Source organism: Rhodnius prolixus, unplaced genomic scaffold (genome assembly GCF_049639745.1).
Source record: "Rhodnius prolixus isolate KJV_2025 unplaced genomic scaffold, Rpr scaffold_1, whole genome shotgun sequence".
NCBI classification, from domain to species: domain Eukaryota; kingdom Metazoa; phylum Arthropoda; class Insecta; order Hemiptera; family Reduviidae; genus Rhodnius; species Rhodnius prolixus.
Window position 1 is genome coordinate 34,850,040 of NW_027411581.1, and position 24,851 is coordinate 34,874,890.

The window sequence follows — 24,851 nt, forward strand, 5'->3', positions numbered from 1 at the left end:
TCGATTATTTTCGAAAATTACTACACTTGATTTATTTAAATTTTATATATCGACTATATTTAAACATGTATATTCCAGTAAATTACAATATTTGGAAGTTTAAGGGGAGAAGGATAGGCAGGCCTGCCTCTAAAGTGTAATACCACTAAATTGTACTGTAATGCTAGTTGGTGAAACCTAAATATATTGCTAATATTTTGAGTTTGAAGGGAGTACCTTGACCAGAACTTTGAGAAATTGGCTTTCGAATGCTGCCTGCTCAAATAAAAACCTTCCGTTTTTAATGGAAATTCTGCAAAAGTGTTCTGAGACATCTCGAATCTCTAAAATCCTTGATTGTGTGAACTTGCATTGATGTAAAGTAATACTTAGTAGAAATCTGGAAGTGAAATATCTCTGAAAATTTTTTAGTTATTGAAGAGAAAGTGTTCTGGGCATTTTTGTTTTTACTTCCGCCTTTACAAGTGCAATATGTAGTTGGTTTTGTGTTCACACGCTTTATTAATTTTAAATATGTTTCAATTTTATTCATACTCTAAATAATTTCGTTTTATTTATTGTTGCAGGTGAGTATGCAGATTAATTACCTTAACTCAGTTCCTCTACATGGTAAGAAATATTTTGTAATTTAATTAAGTGCACTTAGTAAATTACCTCATTATCTTTTAAGTTATATGTAAGTAAAGCTATCATAAACAGGGAAGTGTTAGCCCAGTGATTTGTGCCACTGGACTCTCTGGTGCCTCTTTGCCATTAGATTTCTTCATCCCAGTAGCCTCTTAAAGCTCATTGTCAAATGAAAGGAGAGAACATTGTCTGGGAGCAGTGAAAAAGGCTAGGACGCCAATATCCTACATGTTAGAGCAACTTAATTGACTTCCTTAGTTTTGCGATTTCTTCTGTTCTTCAAGAGTTGCATCTGTACAAAAGTACCTATCTATATTTTCCTATCGTCCAGTCGCCGTCTCGAAAGCATTCTCTGACCATGTTCTACCTTGACATTGTTCCCGTTGTAAACGAGGTTTACTACTCCTTTTGTGCCCATTCTTTTACACATGGGACCGTTCCTTTTCTCCCGTCCTACTGACATGTTCATACCTCGTCAGTTTCTTCTTATTTTCCCCTCAGCTCGCTCTCATTGTTCCTCATTTTATCCACTCTTAGCTTTTTATAGATCTTCTTAAGAAAATCAATGCAAACAACTTCTTCTTCTTTTTTTAAAGCAGTTTCTTTACAATTATCCATGAAGTCTCTGGCGTGTACAACAGAATGGTTTCTGCAACTATGTGAAACATTCCTTTTTTATTTCTTGTAACCATTCACATCAAAACGTTACTTTGACGTACTTTGCCCCTGCCAAACGAACAGAGAAGATCATATAATGTCTTTTTCCAATTCAAGCAAAATCTGTAATAATCACCATTGACCAGATTCGTAGGTTTATGTTCCTTAAGTCTGAAGTTTCTACTATAACTCTTAGAAACATCCATATCTGTTTTTGGCGAAGTTCCTTGAATTTCACTAACTGGCCTCGGAATTGCTTGTACCCAGGATTAAGTAATGATTTCGGAAGAGCCCAAGATACGCGACAGGTAACTCCGGCACTCAGGCATAATTTGTTGTTTTACAGTTGTACGTCACTTCTAGTGTAATGTTGTCATTGGATAGAAATAATAAATTATTTGTCGTAAACTTTTTTGAAAGCATTAAGCTAGCAGAAATGTGTTGTCAGTGAGTGGATATATATATATATATATACAAACTAAAAGGGAAGTGGCTAGCCACCCTCTAGCTGCGAAATTGGCCACTATTCCCCATCACTGCCGCCTACATGTCTTTTCCATTACCTATAGCTTAATGATGGTCAAGTGAAGGTATTGTCCAACTGTGCTCTATTGTCCAACCGTATATCGTACTTTTCCCTCTATTAAAGCTTGTAAGTACTAACTCTTTATTTTCTTTGCTAAAGTTTCTACTGTTTTTAAACTTATATGTTCGTAATTTTTTTTGCTTCCTTTCTTAGCTGCTTCGTAAATATATCTTTACAAAATTAAAAATCAGAATTCTATTAAGTTATTTTTTGATTCGCCAAGCTAGGAACGGTAGAGAATTTTTCGCTTTGAGTGTTTGAATTCCCTTGATCATCGATAGTTTAAAGATTCTTAGATGAACAACAGCGCGTAGCGTCTTTGATGCAATCCTTCAATGCGAGTGAAGCAGACGAGTTTCTGTGTGGCAAAATTTACTTATCAGTTTGCTATGGAGATTTATTACTTAGATTGGACATAAAACAAAATGGCGTTGCCAGTTTCCTACAAAGTGATCAGAAGCACATTTCTCTCACAAGATCAACTGAAGATCCTACCTGGACACTGCAATGTTATTTTTAGTCTTACTCATTCGTTTAGTAGCATCCCAAATTTTAATGATGAATTGTGGAAGTTGGAGCTAGTACAGTTACAGCAAGTGCCGCCAGTAGTATCTCCATTATTTCGTTTAGAATTTGATGTGCATTATTTTACATCTTTCCAGCAATGAATTAGGTCTTTCTCTTTCTAGCACAGAAAGCATTTAAGTGATTGGAAAATAATTAATATTGATTGAAAAATGATTTAATATGCTTGACAAAGGTTTAATATGCTTGAAAAATGTTGCTTACATATTAATGAAGTTATCAGATGGTGGTTGCAACCCATTGATCCGTTTACATTATTATTCATTATTTGAATACCAGAGGCCTTGTATAAATAAAAATCTAGTAGAATTTGATAGAAATATTTTAACCTTCTGCTACTAACAATACCTTAGTAATAATAATGGATTTATGATTTGAATTTTCAATAAATTTACGAGTTGTTGTTCATTATTTTTGGTGACTGATTCATAGTTTCAATGGGATTGAAAAAATAACTGCCATTTCAGTCTAGAAAAATTTATTTTGCCGAGCTTTCGACCTAGGGACTAGGTCATCTTCAGGGCTGTGGAACATATTTACAGTTAATCATTGTTAACAAACTGTAAACATGTTCCACAGCCCTGAAGATGACCTAGTCCCTACGTCGAAAGCTCGGCAAAATAAATTTTTCTAGACTGAAATGGCAGTTATTTTTTCAATCCCATTTAAATTTATGAGTTTAATTTCTTTGAAAATTATTGTCAAGTTAATAATATTATAGCATATTGATTGCAACACGTTGGATTCAATATTGATCAGAATTAAAATATCTCCCTCTGATTAAATAGGTCCGGGAACATTAATGAGGGAAAAGTTTGTGCTCTTGGATGACCATGTGGATCTATATCTGAATAGATATACCAGTGGCGGTGGTTTGGTGGACGCAAACTTCGCTGGTGGGTCGGTCGGAGTACTGAATGGCGTTTAATAAAGGCTTCCTTGCCTTATTTGACGGGTGCAATAAAGATCGCACTCACTGTAGTCTTGGAGGTTTTTATAATTCTATACCTCTTCATTTCAGGCGCCACGGTAGCCGAGCGGTTAAGAGGCGAGACCTGCAAAGCTAATGTGTATTGTGGTACTGGGTTCGATTCCCGGTCTTAGACCTTGGATTTTATTTAAAGGTTAATAAAAGAAATTTATAGTAAAGTATGTTTGCTAGTCGCCTCCGTCCACGACACCTAATTTGGTAGTTGGACGTAAAGTCTGCCTGAAAAAATAGGCAATTACTTTATTATTATTATTTTTTACCTCTTCATATCTACAATATATCCAAGGTGTAGCTAAAGCTTTTGCAGTAAGGGTATTAAAGGGACTAGCACCCAGTTTTGGGTCTTCCTTCTGACGGGATAGTTCTAGGTAGAGCTTCGATAAGCCTTTCAAAATCCCGGATACTGAAAGCGTCAGTGGCAGCCGATTCAGTGTAATATACTGATGACTCCAAGAAGTGGGAGGAACTTGTGAGGGCAGTAGTGTACAGGGCTAAACCGAAGTTTGACATTTGGATTGTCCTTTCGAACGGAGCTAGTTGCCACATTTCTTTTTTCCTGCTGAGGTCATAAAACAGGAAATAATGAATTCTAGATTGTTCTTGGACTTGCAGGCCATTAAGTCCTATGAAGTTTGTTCAAAACAGGTGCGAGACTACTTAGAAATTCTGACGAATAGCTTTACCCACCGACTTTTACATGTACAATCCATGTATTAGTGACTACAGTCTTCCTGTTTTAAGATATCCACCTGCATACCGGCTTTCCGAGCTCCGACTGAATTTGGCATTCAGCATGAAATTGGTATTTTCTCTAATTCCTAAAACCTAAGTCACAAAGCGAGCACTCATTTTTACTTCCACAATGCTTACGATTCAAATTAAACTAGCTGACTTAACTAACACCCTTAGCTTGATAAAGACAATCATATTTTACTATGTGCTTAGCAGATTTCCGCGTGATAAGAGTTTTATATCAAGTACAGCTTATAGTCGGCAATGCACGTCGTAGGAGTTTATCCCCGTACGAGACGTCCTTTACGCCCTTTTCTCATTTCGGCAGCCTTCACTCTAAGTTGGGTTTGCTGCATATTTAGCACTTTAATGATAGTGAATAGTGAATTAGTGGGTTACAGCTGAACTCAAACCTGTTTTTAATCGAATTATTGGAAGTGAGATTCATTCCCACGATACTGACAGACAGGCAGTTTGACAGTTGCATCTTTTCCATTGAACGCGTCCTCAGAGTCATTTTAGGTATCTAGTAGATTCCTACATGCCTACGACTATTAACAATCAGTAATGTTTGTTGCTTCATTCGCATAGATTTCTGCAGTTAAAGTAATCTTCTTTCCTTGAGAGGAATAGATTGTGGTTTATGCTTTATTGATGAATGTCGGGTATATCCACCAGCGTGGAAATATGTTTTTGTCACTCTTACGTAAAAAAAGATCAGTAACCCCTATTCAAAAAAGTGGTAACCACAATTTCAATCCATAAAATTTATTAGAATTTGCTATCCCTTATTTTCTTTTTAAATAAATCAAATTCATTTTGTTGAGTTCTATTAGTAACTCAATCGTTCAACAGATTTAAATAGCAAACAGTCATCTATTGGAGTGGAAATCTATCGGGATAGATAGCGAGCTCACTTGTGCAGTAAGGCCTTACACCTGATATAAATATGGTCGATCTTGGATGTCTTGTGCATGATGGGAACAGGAGTGGAGGTTACATGGGTAAAGCTCGCTATGAGAGAGGATGGGTTAGAAAGGTTAGGAAAGGAAATTGATATTCAAGGTAGAGAATATCAGGGAGCCTGGTGCTCAAATCGCGGTACCAATGAAGGAGGTAACTCAGAATCTGCGAGTTATTCGCTTGCTTCCAAGAATGGTTCAAGGCTTGCTGACTTATTCGGAGTAAGGGAGTGGATGAAGAGTGGACGAGGAGTAGTTTAATATTCGCGTAGAGGCGACGGGTTTCAACTATACTAGCGGTGGAACGCTCTCTATCTGCTCTTACGCTGGCTCTCTCAGTCGGTGCAGGTGGCGGCCTGGGAGTTATGCGGCTCAGCTGTGCCCGCCCCCGGACTACACTGTTTATTACACCACCATCTGGTCTCTTCCCTCGTATCCGACACATTTCACCCGCCTCTCCGCCTCTGCCGTGGTAGCTGCTGCCGCCTCCGCACGGACACGCACCGCGCACCACGCACAAATTCTCTTCACTATTTCCAGCCCTCTCTATCTCCACCAAGTGTGCGCTACTCCAGAGTAACACAGGAGCCGGGCTTCTCGCATTTTTAGCTGAGAATTTAGCACACTGCCAGCTATGTCTGTGTTCGTTTCTCTCATAGTTTACATCCCACCCTTATATATATACATGTATATTTGTATTATTAAATATAAACATTTTCACCTTTATAAACTTTACTTTTGTTTTCAATTACATTTCATAACTCAAGAAATTATTGTTAATTTTTTCCTGTTCTACCTTATTACTGTCCGTAACTACATTTTCCACTATTTATCGTCTGTTGAAAAGAATGATCTTGATCGCCAATTAATGGCGCTAATTTCTTCTTATCATTTTCACCGTAACTTTATGAAAATTAAAAAACAAATTAGACCTATGTACTCTTTTATTCTGTAAGCATTAATTAGGTAGTTGCTATTGCAAAACTAATGCAAATATAACCCAACCATTCTGCTCCAGATACTGGGTTTGGAAGCTCTTTTACTGTTTGGAAGTCGGGACCGAGGTCTCCTTCTTCTACCAGTCTCGAGTAAGGTTGTCTAGACAACCAGAAATCTAGCATTGTTGAAGCAAAATTATGACCTTTGATTATGAACCGCCATCTTAACCGCGTGACTGGCGGCTATGTGTTGTGGACATGAATTCGATTCCCATGTTTCTCGGTTTTATCAAGTATTCAGTCACATTTTCGATAGGCAGGACTAATATTTTACCCACTCAGTATTTTTGTTTAATATTTCAGAGTCGCAAATATTATATTAGTATTGCAATTAGCTAGTTGAAGCGGCACCTTAGATAATACCAATTCTACCTTGAGTAAATCATGTTTCCTGCAGGAAAAGTTTCAAATAATAACTTTTATTAAGTATGAATGTTCTGAATTACACGCTTTATTATTTAATTTTGAAAACATTTAGCTCGAAAAGGGATTAGCTCAGTGAGGCGCGCTGAGTTCTGAGTCCAAACTTTTAGCCTCCCTTGGAGACGTTGCAGTGTTGTTTACGAGTGAACACCTTTCGGAGGTTGGTAGTTCGCTACCGTAGTTTTTGTGTACACTTCGTGTGAATTGTTTTAAAACCATTTAGATAGATTGCTTTGTGTAGAGTGCATAATTTATGTTAAATGTAGATGTAGTTGTATTCTCTTGTGGTCTGCATGATTAGGTTACCTTTGTATCATTAATTCAAATTAGTTCAAAACATGTGAATTGTCTTTCTAACCCGCATACTATCAATTTATTTGTTAATTGAGTAAAATATCTGACTAAAATTTGCAATGACGATTTGTACGGTATCCTTATTTATTTGAGTAGATAAATACGTAATGAGGGGCGGGACTGTGATGAGAGTGACATTGCGGAGTTGCTTTCAACTTGTATACCGGGCTCGCCACTTTGCCGGCTGTACGACCAGCTGCGCTACATATCGATATGGGTAAGGCACCCAAGATGCAGTTCACACCTGTACCCAGTATATTACACCATACGTTTTTACATGTTTTTTCTCTCTCATTCTACCACTGCATAATGCAGCATGCTAAATTGGTCGCGGTTTTTATCATTTAGTATTATCATTTCTTTAATGCACATTGTTTCTCTTTCTGTTACACGTGAAACTCTATACTAAATTTGCTTATGTAAATATCTGAAATTTATTTATAGTTTGTTTAAACAATTGCCGCTTATGAGGCATTTTTTCAGTTTGAACAATATCTTTAGTTTTCTCTCCTAGAGAACCGCTGATCAAGAACGGAGTAGAAATCTATATAATTACGACTACATGTAACTACTCCATTTCTAGTGAGGAACAACTCCGTTTTGATATTGAAGGTACTTATATATGTGTTTCATCTAAATCTTTGAAGTAATAAATTTGTAGTTGAGTTTGACCCTTTAGTTTGACTATTCTATATTTCACCATGCTTTCTTGTAGAGGATGTATTGGATCGAGTGAACTTCATTACTTTAATTGTATTTCATTTTCTCTAATTGGGATATTCAGTTCCGTTTTTTTTTTGTTTTTTTTTTTTTACCAGGTGGCAAGACTGGGTACAAGAGGAAAGGTCAATGATCTCTGTATTACTGAAGTCGAATTTCTTTAGAACAATCTTTACAAATTTTATTCGAAGTTTTGTATGGAACACAAGTTATTGATCTGCATATGTACAATTAATACGCCAAATTATTCAATAAAGCTGTAGTTTAGGTTGACAGATTTGGTCTAAAACCTTGTAGTGGTATCCTTTGTTATCACCTAAGCTAAATATCCAATTTGAACGTTTTGCAATTTTTCGTCCAAAATAATTTTTGGAAACCTCTTTTTCTGACTCTGGAGACTTTTTTTTTAATTTAAGGCACGTCGACATCTGAGGTCGTTTGCATCTAGAAATTTTTTCAGTGCACTGCCTGCCTCTAGATAGTGTTTACTCGGTACAGACGACAATGTCCATCACCGGAAGCTCATAGAAAGAGAAAATCTAACAAGCTAGCAGCTATTTCCACGTTGGATCCCAGTATATGCCAACCAATCCTTCTATTTTCTGTAAAAAAAAAACTCGAAAGTGGTAAATTGGCAAGGTAACAAGATCATCTCCTACTTAGTGGCGCAAGAGGAAGTAATAAATAAAAAGAAAAGAACATTACGGCATAATATTGGTCCTGCAGGAAAGAAGAACGGAATGCAGTGCCTTCTTAATAAGGAAGCGTTTCCATATACTTGTTCCATCACATGTTTACTCTCCACTTCTTTGAAGATTTGCTGCCACCTTTTGAGAGATATATATATTTATGTGTGCAAGTGTGGCGTGTGATAGAAGCGGCCATATTTCCAACATGTCCAACTGATGTCCAGATTGTCATTAGAGTTGTCACACGTCGGCGTTGGGTTTTTATTTTATTTATATTGTCTTCATTTCTATAAAGCATGTCTCACTTTCATATCTGTCCGCTGGTGCTTGTTTCTGTCGTCTTCAACGATATCCTCATCCAATCATAAAGCACAACTTATGATTTTCTTATTTTCTACGAGTTTAAATTTAGTTGTAGTTTACACATTTGTTACATTTTTTTGAAGCAGATATTCAACACTGGTTGAAGTAGTGAAGTGTTAATAGAAGAAAAGTGTATGGGTGGGTTAAAATAGAAATAAAATGAGGGAGAAAGAGCTCTTCATTTGAATCATCATAACTTCTGTTCAGACAAGGATTTCCCTCTCTCTCTTGCATCCCGTTTGTGATTTATATCTTTGGACACAGTACGTCTTGAATTTCAACCACTAAACTCCGCCCTGCAGCCGCATCCTCCGCACTATCACCTCACTGTTGGTGTGCACTAAGAAGTAATATTTCTGTGCAGTGTGAGGCGAAGGAAATTCAATTATTGGAATTTATTGCTTTCGCTCGTAATGACTGGACGCAAGCAGAGCCAGAGTAGGGTGGCTCCTCTCTTTTACAACGGTTTCTCCTTGATGAAACGCCCACCCAGCGCAATAATACTTCATTTCTCTAATTTTCTTACCTTATTTTACTTTTTATTGTTTTTTATTCATTATTATTGCCATTTATTTTGCTATTCTTTTTACTCTATTAGTAGGAGAAGGTCTTCTAATCGGTTTTGAATTTTCGCCGGATTAGTCGTTTTAAGGAAGTGGTTTTACCAATTAGTTCGTGTATGCATTTGTTTATCCAGCTTAAAAATGAAAAATCGCAGAGAATTGTAATTTGATATTTCGTCACACAATAATGTTTTACTGAAAATTGGTCAGCCAGGGCAACCCCTTTAACTGAATGAATTTTTCCTCCTTTTAGGATTTCCTCAAAAACCATATTTTCTAAAATATTTCCCTATAACTTGATATGCTACTTATATAAATGGTGTTCATTTTAAGACGGCTCAAATGCATTTCATGCTTAATCAGTTGATCTGAGCGAAAAATGGCAGAGGAAAAATTTGTAGCCCGTCACCTCTAGTTTCAGAATATGTGTCTTGATTTAAGATTCCTGCCCGCATATGTGGCTGACGCGCGTCCAAAAGTAGGGGTTTGCAGTTGACCCCCATTTTCATGTACACAGTTTTAAAGAGTATAAAAAGTTATGAAGGAAAGCGGAAACCACGATTCGATATCTTCAAAATTAAAGGTGCTAGGCCATTTCAAAATCTGATATTTATTAAACATATTTCAATTTTTTAACTTGTTATCAAAGAGAAAGAAGAGCATGCGATAGGTCATTTTTATGTATTTTTTCATCCCCTTTCTACTGAAAATATTGCCAAGGCAGTAAAGCTAATATTTTTCTTAATATCGGGAAATAAGTAGTTTTCCGAGTGATTTTCTAAGCAATAATCAAATGTTAAGAGCTTTAGATGTTCTCAAGCATACACAAAATGGCTAAAAAATAATTTTACATCTGTTACAAACAAGAAGGTTTAATAATTATTTGGTAATTTTGGGAGAGTTGCGTTTAATTACCAAAAAAGTAGGAAAGCTCCTGACACATATTTAAGTGATCAATATCTTTCATTTATAGGATAAAACTTATTCCTTAATTTATCAAATAATGCACTTAACGCAGGTTGTGCAGCATGTAAAACATGTACCTTTAAAGGTGCCTCATCTAAACGAAATGAATAACAAAACAGTCAGTGGATTCAAGACAAAAATGAACAAAAAAACGAACGTAAATAGAAGTTAAGTTTGTTTAAATATGAACTGCCCTGAAATTAATTTTCCTAAGAGAAAAAAAAAGCGACAGATTTAAAAATAATCGCGGAAAACTGATTGAACATTTGGGAAAGTTTACCCCAAAAAGTCGTGCTAGTTTCTTAGAACTTGAAGTTTGGGCAGCATATTTAATCTCTAGTAATGTTGACTTTTATGGGACAGGTCCATGCTTAAATGTGATACCACAGCGAACAATTTAAGCTTAGCGCGTAGTGACCCCAAATCTAATTATTGCTTCTGCTAAAGGAAAGTTTTCTTTAAGTACTTTTAAGCTCCTTTCTTTAAGCTTTGTTCGGTTTTCTCTGACTTTCTACACAGCACGAGCATGTGCAGCAACAACTCTTCGTCAAGATGGATTAAAGAGAAATCGAAGAAGGTGGGCGTGCAAAGGGTCCTGTTGATCAAACACCCAAAAATTGTATTACTACAGTGTATCTTCCTTACTCATGTACCCCAGTGATGTTCGAGCTGTCTGGCTGCCAGTGTAGGGCACTATTTGGAACCTGACCAGGCAGTAAGGCCGTCTGGTGAGCAGGATTGGGTTGAACTAGCCCTAGACAAGGGAAGAGTAGTAAAACGGCTGCAAGTACGCTTGGGCAAATCATTAATATTCATTGATCAAACATGGATATGAGGGCTGTTATCTCCCACTTGGACCACCAGCGGTGCTTCTCCTCATCGCTCGTGAGCTCCCACTGTGCCGCAAACTTAATTGTCAACGATTCTCTCTACTTCAATGGCATGTATAATATTGGCTGCAGTGTTGCATTCTAAACATGTTGCTGTTATAATTATCGCCAACTATGTTTTATTAACTCGTTCCCCCTACCTCTCTTTTACACATCCATGGAAATAGAAACTCAGGGTGTATGTCTTCCGAAGTCATGGCTACTCAAGAATTAAAATAAATAAATAATCAGGTATGCCATACTTATTTTTTAATTTTATTTTTTCGTTATCACATTTATATAACAGCAATTTTGAGTGACATGTTTTACAGGTTGCCACTATCAACTGAAATAAATATTTACTGAAAGAAAGCTGCTATAAATAAAAAATTATACGTTTATTTTTGTTTGGTTGGGCAAATATGATTGGAGATCTTATTTTCTTTTTTGAAAATGTAGTCAACAATTGTCTTTTCAATATCAATTTGCTTCATTGAGTTTACTTTTTGGAAAGTTGGATCTTTCGAAAGGCTTTAATGAAGCAATTATCTTTCCTACCCCTAAAAAATAAAGTTACGTAAACAATTGGTAATTATGGTCCTGTATCATTTAGTATTGCCACTGGCAAGTTTTGTATTATGCAAAAAATAAAATAAAAAGTAGTTTAGTGTAAATCTTTTAGTTGAATAAATCGAAAATTTCTGTTTAATATTCGCAAAGAATTCTTATAATTCCATTCATTTCTAGTTTTCTAGTTTTGAACTGTTGAATTATTACATTAATTTTTTTTTCTGAATATCATTTCTAATAGATGGTAATATTACTTTACAAAGATAAACTGTCAACAAATATATCGCTTGGATCCTTCTAGTTAGCAGAATAATATTTTGAAATTAATAGCTGTCATTTTTTTTTTAATCTCGCATTATCTTAAATTTAAAATTCAAATGCATAATGAACAAGTGGTAATTTTTCAATGAATGCATTTTAATATATGGGAACGGCAGTTCTTATCTCAGTTTTGCCTTTAGGCCATGTTATGGTGCCGGTATTATGTTAAATAATATGGGAGCAAATCATTCTAAAAGTACGTCACTATTAAGAATTCTCTTCAACTTTAGAAACACTATCTAGATCCAGTTCTTTCGCTTTCCTCTATTTCAATGGTAATGAGAAAATACGCTTTATTAGATTTTATCGCCAACTTTTTTTTTATTTTTATCGTGAAGTCTAATTTTATTATATTGGCGAAGAGGAAATATAATTAACGGTTATGAATTCTATTTTTTCATGACACTCAAATTAACCGGTGAATATCAGGTTGAAACCATAGCAGTTTGTGAATTGTTATTGCCACAACATGGCAGCCTTTAGAGATTGAGTTCTCAATAAACTTTTATTTGGAGTCTTCTGAGTCAATGTTCCTCAGCGATCAAAATGCCTCAACCTGAACTAGTACTTTTGTTTGACAATCACTATTTTTTAGACTTTCTCCTTCAACGGACTTCTTTGAACTGTGTGTACTAAATTGCATACAACTCCTCTTATCTAAGGGATCCACTTTTCTTATTTGATGCATTTTTTTCCCAACAAAATTCGATTCTTGGAGAGGATGTACATTCCTCTAACGTTCTATTAAGGAGAATTTTAATTAATACTAATATTTGAGTATGAAGAAAACTCCTTAGGCTAGAAACATAGTGGTGCGGCGAGCAAAGCGGCGAAATCAAACACAAGTAAACATATGGGACCGCGCATAGTGGAGAGCAAAGCGAAGATAGAGCAACGCTATCTATAGAGAGTAGAGCAAAGCGTTATGACATGTTTGATTTCTTCGCTCTCATCGCGCTCAATTTTTAAAGGTTATTGCGCATAGGTTATGGATATTGATACATTTATTGCTTTAGTTTGTTTAAAGAAACCTCTGTGGGACCATAATATTTGCGAAGCTACAATAGTTTTCAACAATTAATAATTAATAGTTAAAATTAATTAACAATTAGTTAATGGAGAATTCAGGTAATTTTTGCTACATTTAATTTGGTTCTCAATCCCTTAATGCTAACTTTCACGTCCTACTACTTCTGATCAGAACGAATTCTCCAATCCTTCTTCTGTAGCGTCGTACTACTCCAGTTTTTCAGATGAACAACATTAATTTACGACAAATCATGGTGTAGTGATTTAATAAAATTATTGTGTTTTTTAATTGACTAATTTCTTTTTATCTGCATATATTTCTATTTTATTTTTATGTTTCTAACCTTAAAGTAACTGCTAGGATTAATGGGGTTACACAGATTTGTATTTAGTTAATAATTTTTCTATATTGTGCCTAACTCATATGGGTTGTATTACTCAAAAACAATAAAATTTGATTTTGATTATTGGGGTTACACTGGGCTAGTATGTAATCAAATGTTGATATAGACATTCGAAAATACGCATGAAACTTGCCAGGATGCTCCCGAAGTTGTTGGTACAAGTGATGAAATTCACCAAGTTCATTTCTAAACTTATTTATGTCATGTACACTGCAGCTCCTACTACTAAGCTGCTGCAAATACCAAAGTTTCATGGAAGAATTTTCATATAGAAATAGTTCCTCCATTTTGTTTCGTCGAAAGGAGAAACGCGTCTAAACTCGTCACTATGTGCATGCAACTCTTTGCTCGCTGCTCGTCGCTCTCTTTGATCTGAAGCAACTATCATCGCCGCTTTGCTCGCCGCTCCACTATGTTTCCAGCCTTAGGCTTCTTCTAGGTACTTCTTGTAAAGAGGTGTAAGTGTTCATACCGGTTCTGTTTCATCGGCTATGGGCATTTAGCTGATTTCTCTTCACCGTCCAACGGCAATACCTTCGCTCACGCTTATATTTGCCCTTAAAAATAAAGCTTACAACTTTCCTTCTCCTCTAGTCTTCTGTAATAATTAATTGTGGTTCTGCCTTGTGTTTAAACACTACCAACCTGACTGTCAAATCGCCAGCAGTTCACCTTCCAACTTATTCTTTGTAGCATTTTAGAACCAAAGCGTCAATGCTTACGACTTCAAATTTCAGGCGACATGTTCTCCTAAACTTTGTTCAGTTACATTTTCTTTACGCTGTTATTTATCACTTCAAAAAAAAACAAAGGCTTATTTTACAGTTAATGAAAACAAGAGTAACAATAGGGGTTGAAATTTTGGTAGCTTCAAGGGAGAAAATTTAGTAGATTGTTTACTTAAAAACGTTTTACTGAGTTATGTATAAACAATAAATTAGCCACTTACTCTGTGTCAATGAAGCTGCATATCAATTTCTTAATGAAGTAGGATGAACAAATGATTGTGAGATCAGACAATAATAAGAGATCACTAACAATAAAACAATAAATATTGCTATAGCCTGTAGCAGCGATTGCTACCGAACTATTCTGTTAATACTACAAGCACACCATTTCTGTTACTACAGGAGATAAGTGCTTTGTGTTCGTGTATCGGTGAATGAGCTGAGTTGAACTCTTTATATATACAGTCTGTATTAAATATACAAAACAGTTTGTATTATATAGTGCTGTCAATACTGTCGTTATTAATGAACTAATCTTAAATAGGTTTTAGATTACTAGCCGCTGCTTTAGTTTTACTAGAGGTGGAGTTGTTCCGCCTGTTTCAACCACAGATCTCGGGCTTGTACACTACATAACCTGCGGCATGATTGTTCCGTATAGTTTTTGCTTTGTCTAAATTAGTCATTAGCTATCATCTTTGTTTTCAATACGCTAAATGTTTTATTGTGAGTAACTAAATGGTAGCCATACCTTTCAACGTCCAGTTATTATTTTGCAAAGCTTTTTTATTTGAATGTATTCCTCGGTATTGTTTATGTGTTATACGCTTACAGATGCGTGCTAAAATAAAACTGCAATTAGCTGCATTATGTATTCATTGCAACAGTAATGTACAAGTTCTGTGACAAACCTATTGTTGTGGGTCAATTTATCGAATTCTTCTTGCTTGAACTCAAATTTCTTTTTTATTAGCTACCTTAATAGTTTGAATTAACTACGTATGTAGCCTCTAGCCTTACACCATAAGATTTTAAGTTGCCCTAGGGATTTTTAATGGTCAGGGATAGAAAATAAGTATAATTCCGTGTTTACCGCTTGAATTAACACGCCCCTACATAGAATACAACTCCAACTGTACAATTCTATATTATACACGCACTGAACGTACAGAACCCTTAAGCAAGCACTTGGTTTCATTCATTTTTATAACATTATTTTTTTTAAATGTTTCACAAATCGTTTATATTTTGAATAACACACGTATACACCTTGTAACCTCCTTCAATCAGACAGCCAGTGTAGTGCGACACGGTGACGTAAGTGAAGTCGAAATCTGTACATCAAACTATTAATCTACCTCTATAGATGGATGATAACCACAAATTGAGGTATGTGTACTAAACATACATACTACGACGGGTGTTATCTTATATCCATCATTGCGGACCTGACCATAATTTTGATATTGTCTCATTATTATTTGAACAACAGCGCTTTCTGTCGGAGAAAGCTGATTTTTTTGAACTAGAACATTGATGGTAGTAATTGCTTCTTCCCCTTTTATGGGATAGTTATGGACAACTATTATTAGTAGATAGAAACTATAAGGGCCACCCCTCACGTAATATTTCACAATTCCATATTTGTATATGGCGGAAGATCAAGAGACATGGCGCTAGGAATGCGTGGCGAGGGTGACACCAAGGGTAGTGAATGTGAAGTAGAGAAATTGAGTGTGAGATGGAAGTAGGACTGAGTGAAGAAGCCACTCTAGCTGATTGAGCTGACCTTGGAAACGAGATGGCAGCGCACCCTTCTACAGATCAGCTTGGACTTGTGTCCTTCTCACTCTTTGGCAAGAGAGATCTCAGTAGCTTGGGGATTAGCGGCCGTAACCCCTCCGCCTCCAGAAAAGGGTTAGGATGGATGGAACATGGTACCTAGTCATTTATGGGAACGTTGTTCTGCCACGCCTTTTCGATTCCCTTAATGACATCCTCTTTTACCACTCTTCCCTCTTACGTCACCCTTCTTCAGCACATATAAATATTACCAAGACTGTTGTCTTAATAAACAATTTAGTGTTATTATTTTACCAAGTTACTTTACCAAAGTTCGTGTTTTTTCTTTAACGAACCAATCATCATTATTTATTGCTACACTTTTTGTAATAATTATTCTTGGCAATTCCATTGCTTCCGGCGTTTTCTGTTTTAAAAGGACTCTCAAATATGTCACCAAAAGAAGCCATTTTTGTCTTGCAAATGTTTTCCTGTTTCCCAATGTTCCATAAATTTACCAGAGCTTCTTGTTATTGTTTAAGGGACGAAACTGTTAAGTTATTCATGGTTCACACATTTTGTAATCTTTTATTGCAACAACAACAACAGAAAACAACAGAAAAACTGAAAAAAAAAACGCATAATGAAATCGCGACTTTCGTTTACCGCATTTCATTCGGTTTCAGATCTGAACTGTCCATAGTTTCAAAGATGGAATGAATGTTTTGGCATTCTGCAAATATTCGGTTTTTGAGGGGTATTTTGTACACCCCATTTCTGTGAAATGAGAACAAAATCCGGCATTAAGATAACTCCTTTATATTTACTGAATTCTGATTATAATTTTCTTCAAGTTAGTACTCGATTTTGATTTGTTATGATATAGCGCCTGTTGACAGCTGTTTGTATCTGCCGATGAATCCAGTATAATTATTTAATTTATAAAAATGACATCAAGTTTTCATATCTTCTGGTTTTTACAAGGTTTTGTCTTTTTTATTTCATATTTCATCTGTTTTTTCTTTATTTTCTTACATTTTTTCTTGTATGTGTTAACTCAATTATTAGCATGTAATAATACAAGAACCAGGCCTGCTTGGAATCTAGTATTGAGAAATAAAATCCCACATTTGCTTTTAGACTTGTAAAACAATGTCTTTATCTTAAACTATTACCATAAAATGAGTTAATTAACTGGTAAATTTTGTGGGATAGTTATATGTTCTAAATAAAAAGAAGTTGAATATACTAAACTTGGAGTCGGCTTGTAAGAGAGGAGTGTGTTTATGTGGGTACAGTTTCTTCATAGGCAACAAAGGGTTTGGAAATGATTTACTGGTATAAATAATGCAAGCGAAACTGTCCACTGTACCATGTCCTGCCATTTTCTTCTGGAATAATTTTTGAATTTGTTCACATGATGTGAGGTGCTCAAACTACTACCACGGCACTTCCTCTTACAAGATTTCTTTGTCTTTTCCAAATCGTTCTCATCCGGCGGTTTACCTTTCCACTTCTTAGCACTGTTGTTTTCTTTTAATTTAGTTAATTAACTCAATATTTTTTCAGCCTTGGATGATAATAATAGAATGTGTTACCACGACAAACATCGTTCTAGCGAATTTACCGTCTGTTTACCAGTTTCAAGTGTGTCTGTTATTATTTTTACGGTCATCAGTGTAGCAAGTGACATTTTTGCCAATTCCATATTTCATCGAGTGTCCATTATGGTAAAAGAGGGCAAGTTGTAGTGGTATACCCAATCCCACTTATCGACGTGAGTGTTGTGTGTCCATTCCTTCCTACGGACAAAGATCTGCTACTATTTTCCCACTCCTAAATGAGGCTTCTTGAGTTAGCCGTGCTCTATTTAACATACTAGAAAGCCACCATTTCTATTCGCTACAACCAGAGTGATAGTTGCTTTTCTAGAAGAGTGATCATTTTGAGCTTATTCACAATTGTTTTCCTAATTGCCAACTTTTTTTTTTTTTTATGCACTGATTACCACAAGCTGCAGGCAAACCTTAAGATTCTTACTCAACTTGCATTTCTAGACTCATTATTCTATCTGTACCACCACAGTGCTTAAAGGACTAGTTGTGGAGGACAACAAATGTAGTGATAGCTACAATTAGCAGCTGTCTTGCTTGTTGGGTAAATAATTAGAAAGTGTCTTATCCCAAGGTGGACCTCTGTCGTTGATTGTCTCTGCTCATTTTAAATATCACAAAGAGCTGTTTCAAGAAAAAAAAGGTTGTAATTGCCTTGTCGACAGTTTCCAATGTAACTTTCCTGAAAATACTCGCTCTGAACATTAGATCTTCAAAATAACAAATTTTCTTGTAAATCTAATTTTCCTATTAGAGTAAACCAATTTATTAGGATGGGTAGATTTTAGCCACACGGCTAGAGATGATTCAGACTGACTCTTTGATGGCAGAGACGATTGATGTTTAGAAGTGATTGTACGCACAATGAGGTGTGAAGTTAGTGACATGATAACAAGGACAAAGTGATGGATATTTTCTATTTCAGCTGGACCACCTCCATCACTCCCATTGGTCTGATCGCTTCTTCTCTCGGACATCTGATTTGTCTTCCTATAGCCCTAATTTATTAACATTCTTAATCTATATAAATTAGATGTAAAATAATAATCTAACTTTAATGATTTTATACTAAGGTAGAGAGGTTGGCTTAGTGGTTAACGTAGTGATCCTGGGTTTAATTGCAGCAGCTGGCTCCCAGATTTTCACTTTCTAGATGCGTTTCTGTACAAACAGAAAACCATCTATTGGCCGGCAGTGCGCTGAAAAAAAGCTCCGGACGCCAGTGTCCTCAGATGTTGTACCTAAAATGAAATATATATATATATATATATATATATATATATATATATATATATATATATCTGTATTGAAGTCCCCTGAGTAAGAAAAAGAATTACAAATTAAATTTGTGTTTCTCTATTTTGATATTGATTTTTGGTTATCCCATTATTGTTCACTTTTCCGAAACATTGTTGGTTTTTCCCGGGGAAAGTATTGTTATTTTCATCTTTTGAAAAACTGTTACCCACCAAACTCAAGTGGTCCCCAGGCATGATGTTGGAAAACAAAAAAATAAATATTCAATGTCTGGTAATATATAAATTGCAAATTATTTTGCTTAAATCGTTTTCGATGACGTTTTCCATTTTGCTCTCATTACATCCTGGGCTTTTCTTTGCTTATTTCAGCTGCTGATTTGATTGTTTTAAATAATTAATTTATATAATTCATTAACTTTGTCCCTTCCTAATTAAACCATAATTTGATTGCGTTGCATTAAATTTGTATAAGATAAGATTCGTTACATTGTAATTCTCGCCAGTAGTTTTGCCAGTGTCTTGCTCTCATAGTAGTATTCTTCTAGACTGTTGGGATGGGAGGCTGTTGAAGTAGAAAAGTTTGTTGTGTGTATCCTGCATAGCGGCAGGACTAGAGTTTTCTTTTGCAGTCTCGGCGGCATGCGCCTCCTTCCCTAAATAATTTATGAATTGTTGATTTCCCTTGGTACACAGGCCGAACCTACAAAATGGTGTTGTCTTCTGTAGCCTAGACAGGCCACAACCGTTCTCCAAATATCCCATCTCCTATTTTCTATATATATCGCGATATGTTCCTTACATTTTCTTTTACTTGCCTTCCATCCGTTCCAAGAACTTTTACTTCTATTGTGGCAGTTTTGGTTGGTTACCAATTTTAATGTTTGTAGAACTGTTTTTAGTCAACTTATTATGTTCTTAATTAAAAAATAGCTAGGCTAGCAAAACTTGCCTTGCACTAGGTCTTAAGGTTATGGTGCTCTTTGCATAGTATTTTCCTTTGATCTAGTTGTCGCACGATTCTGCTAACAATTCTGTACGAAATGAAGTAGGTATTAAAATACTAAGTGAAGTTGTTTGCACAAAATGTTGGTGTGATTTCTCTATTACATATTATTAAACTTTTATAAGTGATTGCAAAAGCTGAATCGTAGAAAGAATATTTTAAAAAATAATGCAAAAATAAATGTTGCTAATAAAAGTACCTTATCTTCTGCTTTACTTCTAATTCTTAACATCTTTTTACCTTCAGCAGGGCGGGTGTTGGTCTAGTGGCTTTACTTTACTTAATGCCATCAGCTAGGAAGTTGCAGTACGCTGAGTTATTAAATTATAATTCTGATCTTACGTATTATGAAGGGATTTTGTGCTCTTCATCCTCTGTTGAAGAAATCAGCAAGTTCCTCATTTCATTTTCAATGTGTGGCACTTATGTTTCTTTGGAAGCAAACTGTGCACTGGATCGCTGACAAAGCTATCGTCGCCAAGTCGCCAATGTAATGTGAAGATGTCGCCGACCATCAAAATGCTCGCGCAATCTGACATACCGCGATTTCGTTTCTTGTTTGTTTGTTTGGAGTGATTATTTCAAGATTTAAGATTGGCCGGACTGCTGAATTGGTGTTTAAGGGATGGGCCGCAGTTCTGTAAAAAAACAAACTTTTTTTCTGAAAATTTCATTCAAAACATTTCAGCTTTAGTGAATGGATTCGAAGAGTATCATTATTTCGCTAAGCAGAATCTAAGCTCAATTCAATAAAACGCAAACTAAGGTGAATGCTAACTAACTTGCTCCAATGGTAGCCAATCATTACGTATTATATTTAGTTTATAAAGCTTTTCTTTTGTGTGCAATATTAATTTTTATGCATAATTTTGGTTGCATTATTAAAGTTTATTTTTATTATTTCCTGTTTAACTTTGTAATTTTATTTGTTGCAGGTGAGTACGTTAAACATATTTTGTCTAAAACCCCAGAGATATGGTGAGTGATTATACATTGATTACTGAATAGAATTACTTGGTATATAAAATATGATAGGTTTATAAGTAGGAGTAAACTCAGAGTTCGTGCAAAGCACTCCCACATGGAGATTACAGCTTCAAGTCCAGCTTTCTTTTAGATGTTCTCTACTTAGGTTCCTCTTTTAAGGCTCACTGACCGGTGATGAACAGTGTGGTTTAAAGAGTGAACTCTGTTCCGAAGACCGTCAGTGCACTGAAGAAACTTGGGCAACTTTTAGAGAATTTCTTAGAGCCAGCCATACATTGCATTTGTGGTTTCATAATTTAAAAAAAAAAAATGGTTAATACACCTTTTGGTCTATTTCCTTTTCGTAATTTTAAAAGCAAACTTTTTTTTGATCGAAAACAAATAATTTATCAATTCATTTTATTTAAATGTAAAAAAATCTCTCCTCATAACAAAATATATTCTCAGCTTTCATTTCCTAGTACAAAATCCTTTGCATATAAGACGCTGTCCGTTATGATAGCATTCCAGTATTTTATCTTAGTTGCTCTTTATTTAGTATAAAGACGCAAATTGGAATACGAGTACATCCACACGGAATTAGATAACAAAAATAGATAACGCGTGTAAACGAATTACCCACAAGCGAAACAGTTATTATAATTATTATTTTAAATTATGAATTCATTACTAAGAAATTGCTGCCAACAATCAACACTTGTTCTTTATAAATATATAATTTTCTAACGCAGCTTCACAATCATTTTTAATTGGCTGGTTTCATTACTGAGAAATTATTTCAAATTGACCGGTTACATTAACAGCCTTTATGTTTCTACCAATCATGCGGGATCATTCAGACTTATTTTTTAATTTATTAGTTCCGTTTACTTTTAACTTTTTAATTATTATTAGTGCATTTATTTTTTTCTTTTTTTATTTATTTATGTCATCATTTGCAAAAGAGAATTGTAATTAATAACAGATAGATAAGGAGCAGCTTCGCTATTTTCTGTAGTTAAGGCATTGTATGGTGGATTACGTTGTTTGCAAAGTATAGAACGTTATAGAGCGCCGTACAAATTATAATATGCATTTACGGCCAGATGACAAAATTTGAGATCAAAAAGTAAGACGATTCAGTTTGTAAAGGGCCATTAAAAGTCCGGAATGTCAATTCGGATATCCCTAGTTGTGATTACTGGAAATGATTTTGCAAAGCCCAGTGATAAATTGCGGTGCAATTGATGATAAACAAGATCAGGTTTTCTGGAAGAGTAGATTTGTTGGTCATTTGTTAAGTCTTCTTGAGCGAGAAAAATACTTTATGTGAGCATTTTTTTTAAAAATTTTAAGTAATTTTTAAAATTCTGTTGGAAAAATTGGTGGCACCCTAATGTGTTAAATGTTTAGTTGCATTTAGGTTGTTGTTCTGGGCCGTCATTCTACCACCAGAATCTCTGTACTGTCTAGTTCCTATTGCTATCTAATTTAATTTTAAAATATATATATCCTCTCAAAAGCCTTGAGGGAGTGTGTCATTGCCTAATAATAGAGTGAAATATCGCTTGCCTATATGTATTCCTTGAAACGAAACCTCTATCAGTCTTTTTCGTAACAATTTAGATGTGTTTACGAAAAATCAGACAACTTACTAAGCTTGCTTTATTATGACTTGCCAAAGCTTGTTCTATTTATTGCCGAAGTCCCTAAATTATCAATCAATTGTGCCAATCATTTGGGAACCTATTCAAGAATCAACAAAAAGAGAGCAAGCAGTCTTTGCTTTTAAAAAATTAGTACAAATTGTTGCTCCTAAATCTCTTTTTATCTTTTAACTCTATAAGCTTAGCGATTGCCAAATTTTCTGTGTAATTATCTTCAGAAAATACTTTTTTGAGTATCACCTTTAACTCTGAACTCAGGATGCGATATTGCTTTTGTGCATGAACCGAGTATCTGTAGAATTTATCTGATTTTCTAGAAAACTAATTGAAAAGATGTCTTGAAAATTTGATTGTTGGAAATAATTTTCCGGTTTTATTACTTATCGGAAAGTGTCAAGCCCTTCCTAAGGTGGCACGGTTTTCGTTTACTATTTTAATTAAATGTCTTTAAATTTTAGTGGATGTGTTTGAAAAAAAAGTTAAAGTTGGTTTTCTCGCAGTTTTCTTTTTTCAACTTCTTCCATTGAGTCTTTTTCTCACGAACCATTCAGTAGGGCGGTACCTTCAACTGACTTGGCAGACTCCAACGGTTTGGAAAACTGAGACTCTTGGGGATATCGAAGGAAGATGGGTAAGGAAAAGCTTTTGAGAGAGGTTTTGTGTCCCCATCCTCTTTAGATCTTGCGAAGAGAGAAAAAAACGTTTAATAGAATATTTAATGCGGGAGCAGCCAGGACGGGGGTTTCCGCCGTTAGACAGTGAGTGCGAAGGAATGAGGCGAATACTGGGGAGACGGAGTTTGAGCTAGAGGGTAGCAGATGCGGGATAAATCTGAGGGCTGCCTCCCTGGCAGAGCCGCCTCCCTGCCGAGTCGCTCTCATGTCCGCCACTCCAGAGGCGTATCTCGGCACGTCCCCGCTCCTTCTGCAGGAGCATTGCATTAGAGATATTGGAGACTGAACCGAGCACTGCTGCTGTCTCTCCCCAACAATTATTCACACCGCAATCGGCTAAGTGCCGCTCTTGCTAGCATTCTCTGCCTCGAACTTCCGCGCGCTCCACAGCCACACACACACACGCGCTCCCAGAGAATGGTAAGCATAGCAGCCATACTAACATCAACGTGTACTAGTGCACGCTCTACTCAATTCCCACCACGAAGACTCGATCTCTGGATATGTGATGGAGCTGGTGGCTACCACACTCCACATATTAAATTATATCCCTTTCCCAAAATTCCTAATAGCAGGGAGTCATTATCTTAGACCGGGATCATTAACTGGGCAAGATGAGCACCCACTGTAGCTCATCTGCAGCATTCCACCTCACACCATGCACACATTCACCACTTTAATATAGGCAATGAAACCAATCAGGTACGGCAGAACATTGTACTGCCCCCCACTGTCGGATCCTTTATCTTCGCGGCTTGATGGAAGTTGAACCGTTCAGTTTGGCCCTTTAAAGTCACGCTTGTCCTATTGCGTTCTCGTAACCTTTAGAACCATCACTCCAACTTCAGCGTACAGCTAAACTCCCTGTGTTAGCCTAAGAAACTTGTACAATTTTTGAGTGTTTTTATACTATCAAAAATAGAAATGAAAAAACATTAAGTTTGAAGTTGAAGAAACTTTATAAGAGAAGGAGCTTATTTACAAAATTTCTCGAAATATATTTAGTCTGCATTGTTAAAAACAAAAAGACAACAGTTATAAAGAAGGAGTTACCCTATATTTTAAAGAAAATTTGGGAATTTTATCTTTTATAGAAAACGAGAAAAAAATTGTCAATGATGGGTATTTTTCAACGTTACGCTTTTTCGTGCAGTTTCTGACGATCATCCCTTATACAACTGTCCTACTGGACAGTTTTAATTACATTCGTAATAATGTAATTCTATTCTTTTGTTTATGTCTACAATGACCTTACCAACATTTATTAAAAATGTCTTATTTACAATTTAAATGAGATTGATATTTGTACCCTTATAACAATTTACTGTAGATGTTTACTATAACTGTCCGTAAGGGTTGATCGTCCAAAACTGGTAGAGTTGAAAAACACCCAACTTTGGCAGTTTTTTTTCTCTTTTTCTAGTTGAGATTTAATTCTCAAATTTTCTTTATAGAATATGAAATCTATCGTGAAAATATTTGCTACAAACTATGCAGAATAATTGATAGGGGCGCTTCATTTCCTAATTTAATTAGCCTTAGTTTTTTTAATCCAAATTTAATGGTATGGTCAGAGAAACTCTTAAAGGCCTTCGTAAATTGTTTAACCTAGTTTTTATTTTCGCTTAACGGTAAAACTTTTTTGGTCAACAAAATAATCTTTGCTAGTTAAGAAAGAGAAAAGAATGAAACAACTTGTAAGATTTACAAAACGTTATGTCCCCTAAGATAACATATATTTTATTTTTAT

The 24,851-nt window shown here is 35.5% G+C and overlaps 1 protein-coding gene across 5 annotated transcripts in view; it reads left to right on the forward strand.

Annotated features, from left to right (window-relative positions):
* The window catches only part of exd (PBX homeobox extradenticle), a 620,888-nt gene that overhangs the window by 345,850 nt on the left and 250,187 nt on the right, over positions 1-24,851 (forward strand). Inside the window, exon 1 of one of the 5 annotated variants that reach the window (XM_074138553.1) lies at positions 567-609. The exons of the other annotated variants lie outside the window; for them this stretch is intronic. Coding sequence (XP_073994654.1) covers positions 573-609 — 37 coding nt within the window. The 5' untranslated portion in view covers positions 567-572. Of the gene's footprint in view, positions 1-566; positions 610-24,851 lie in introns of those variants that run through there. 5 annotated transcript variants of the gene reach the window in all.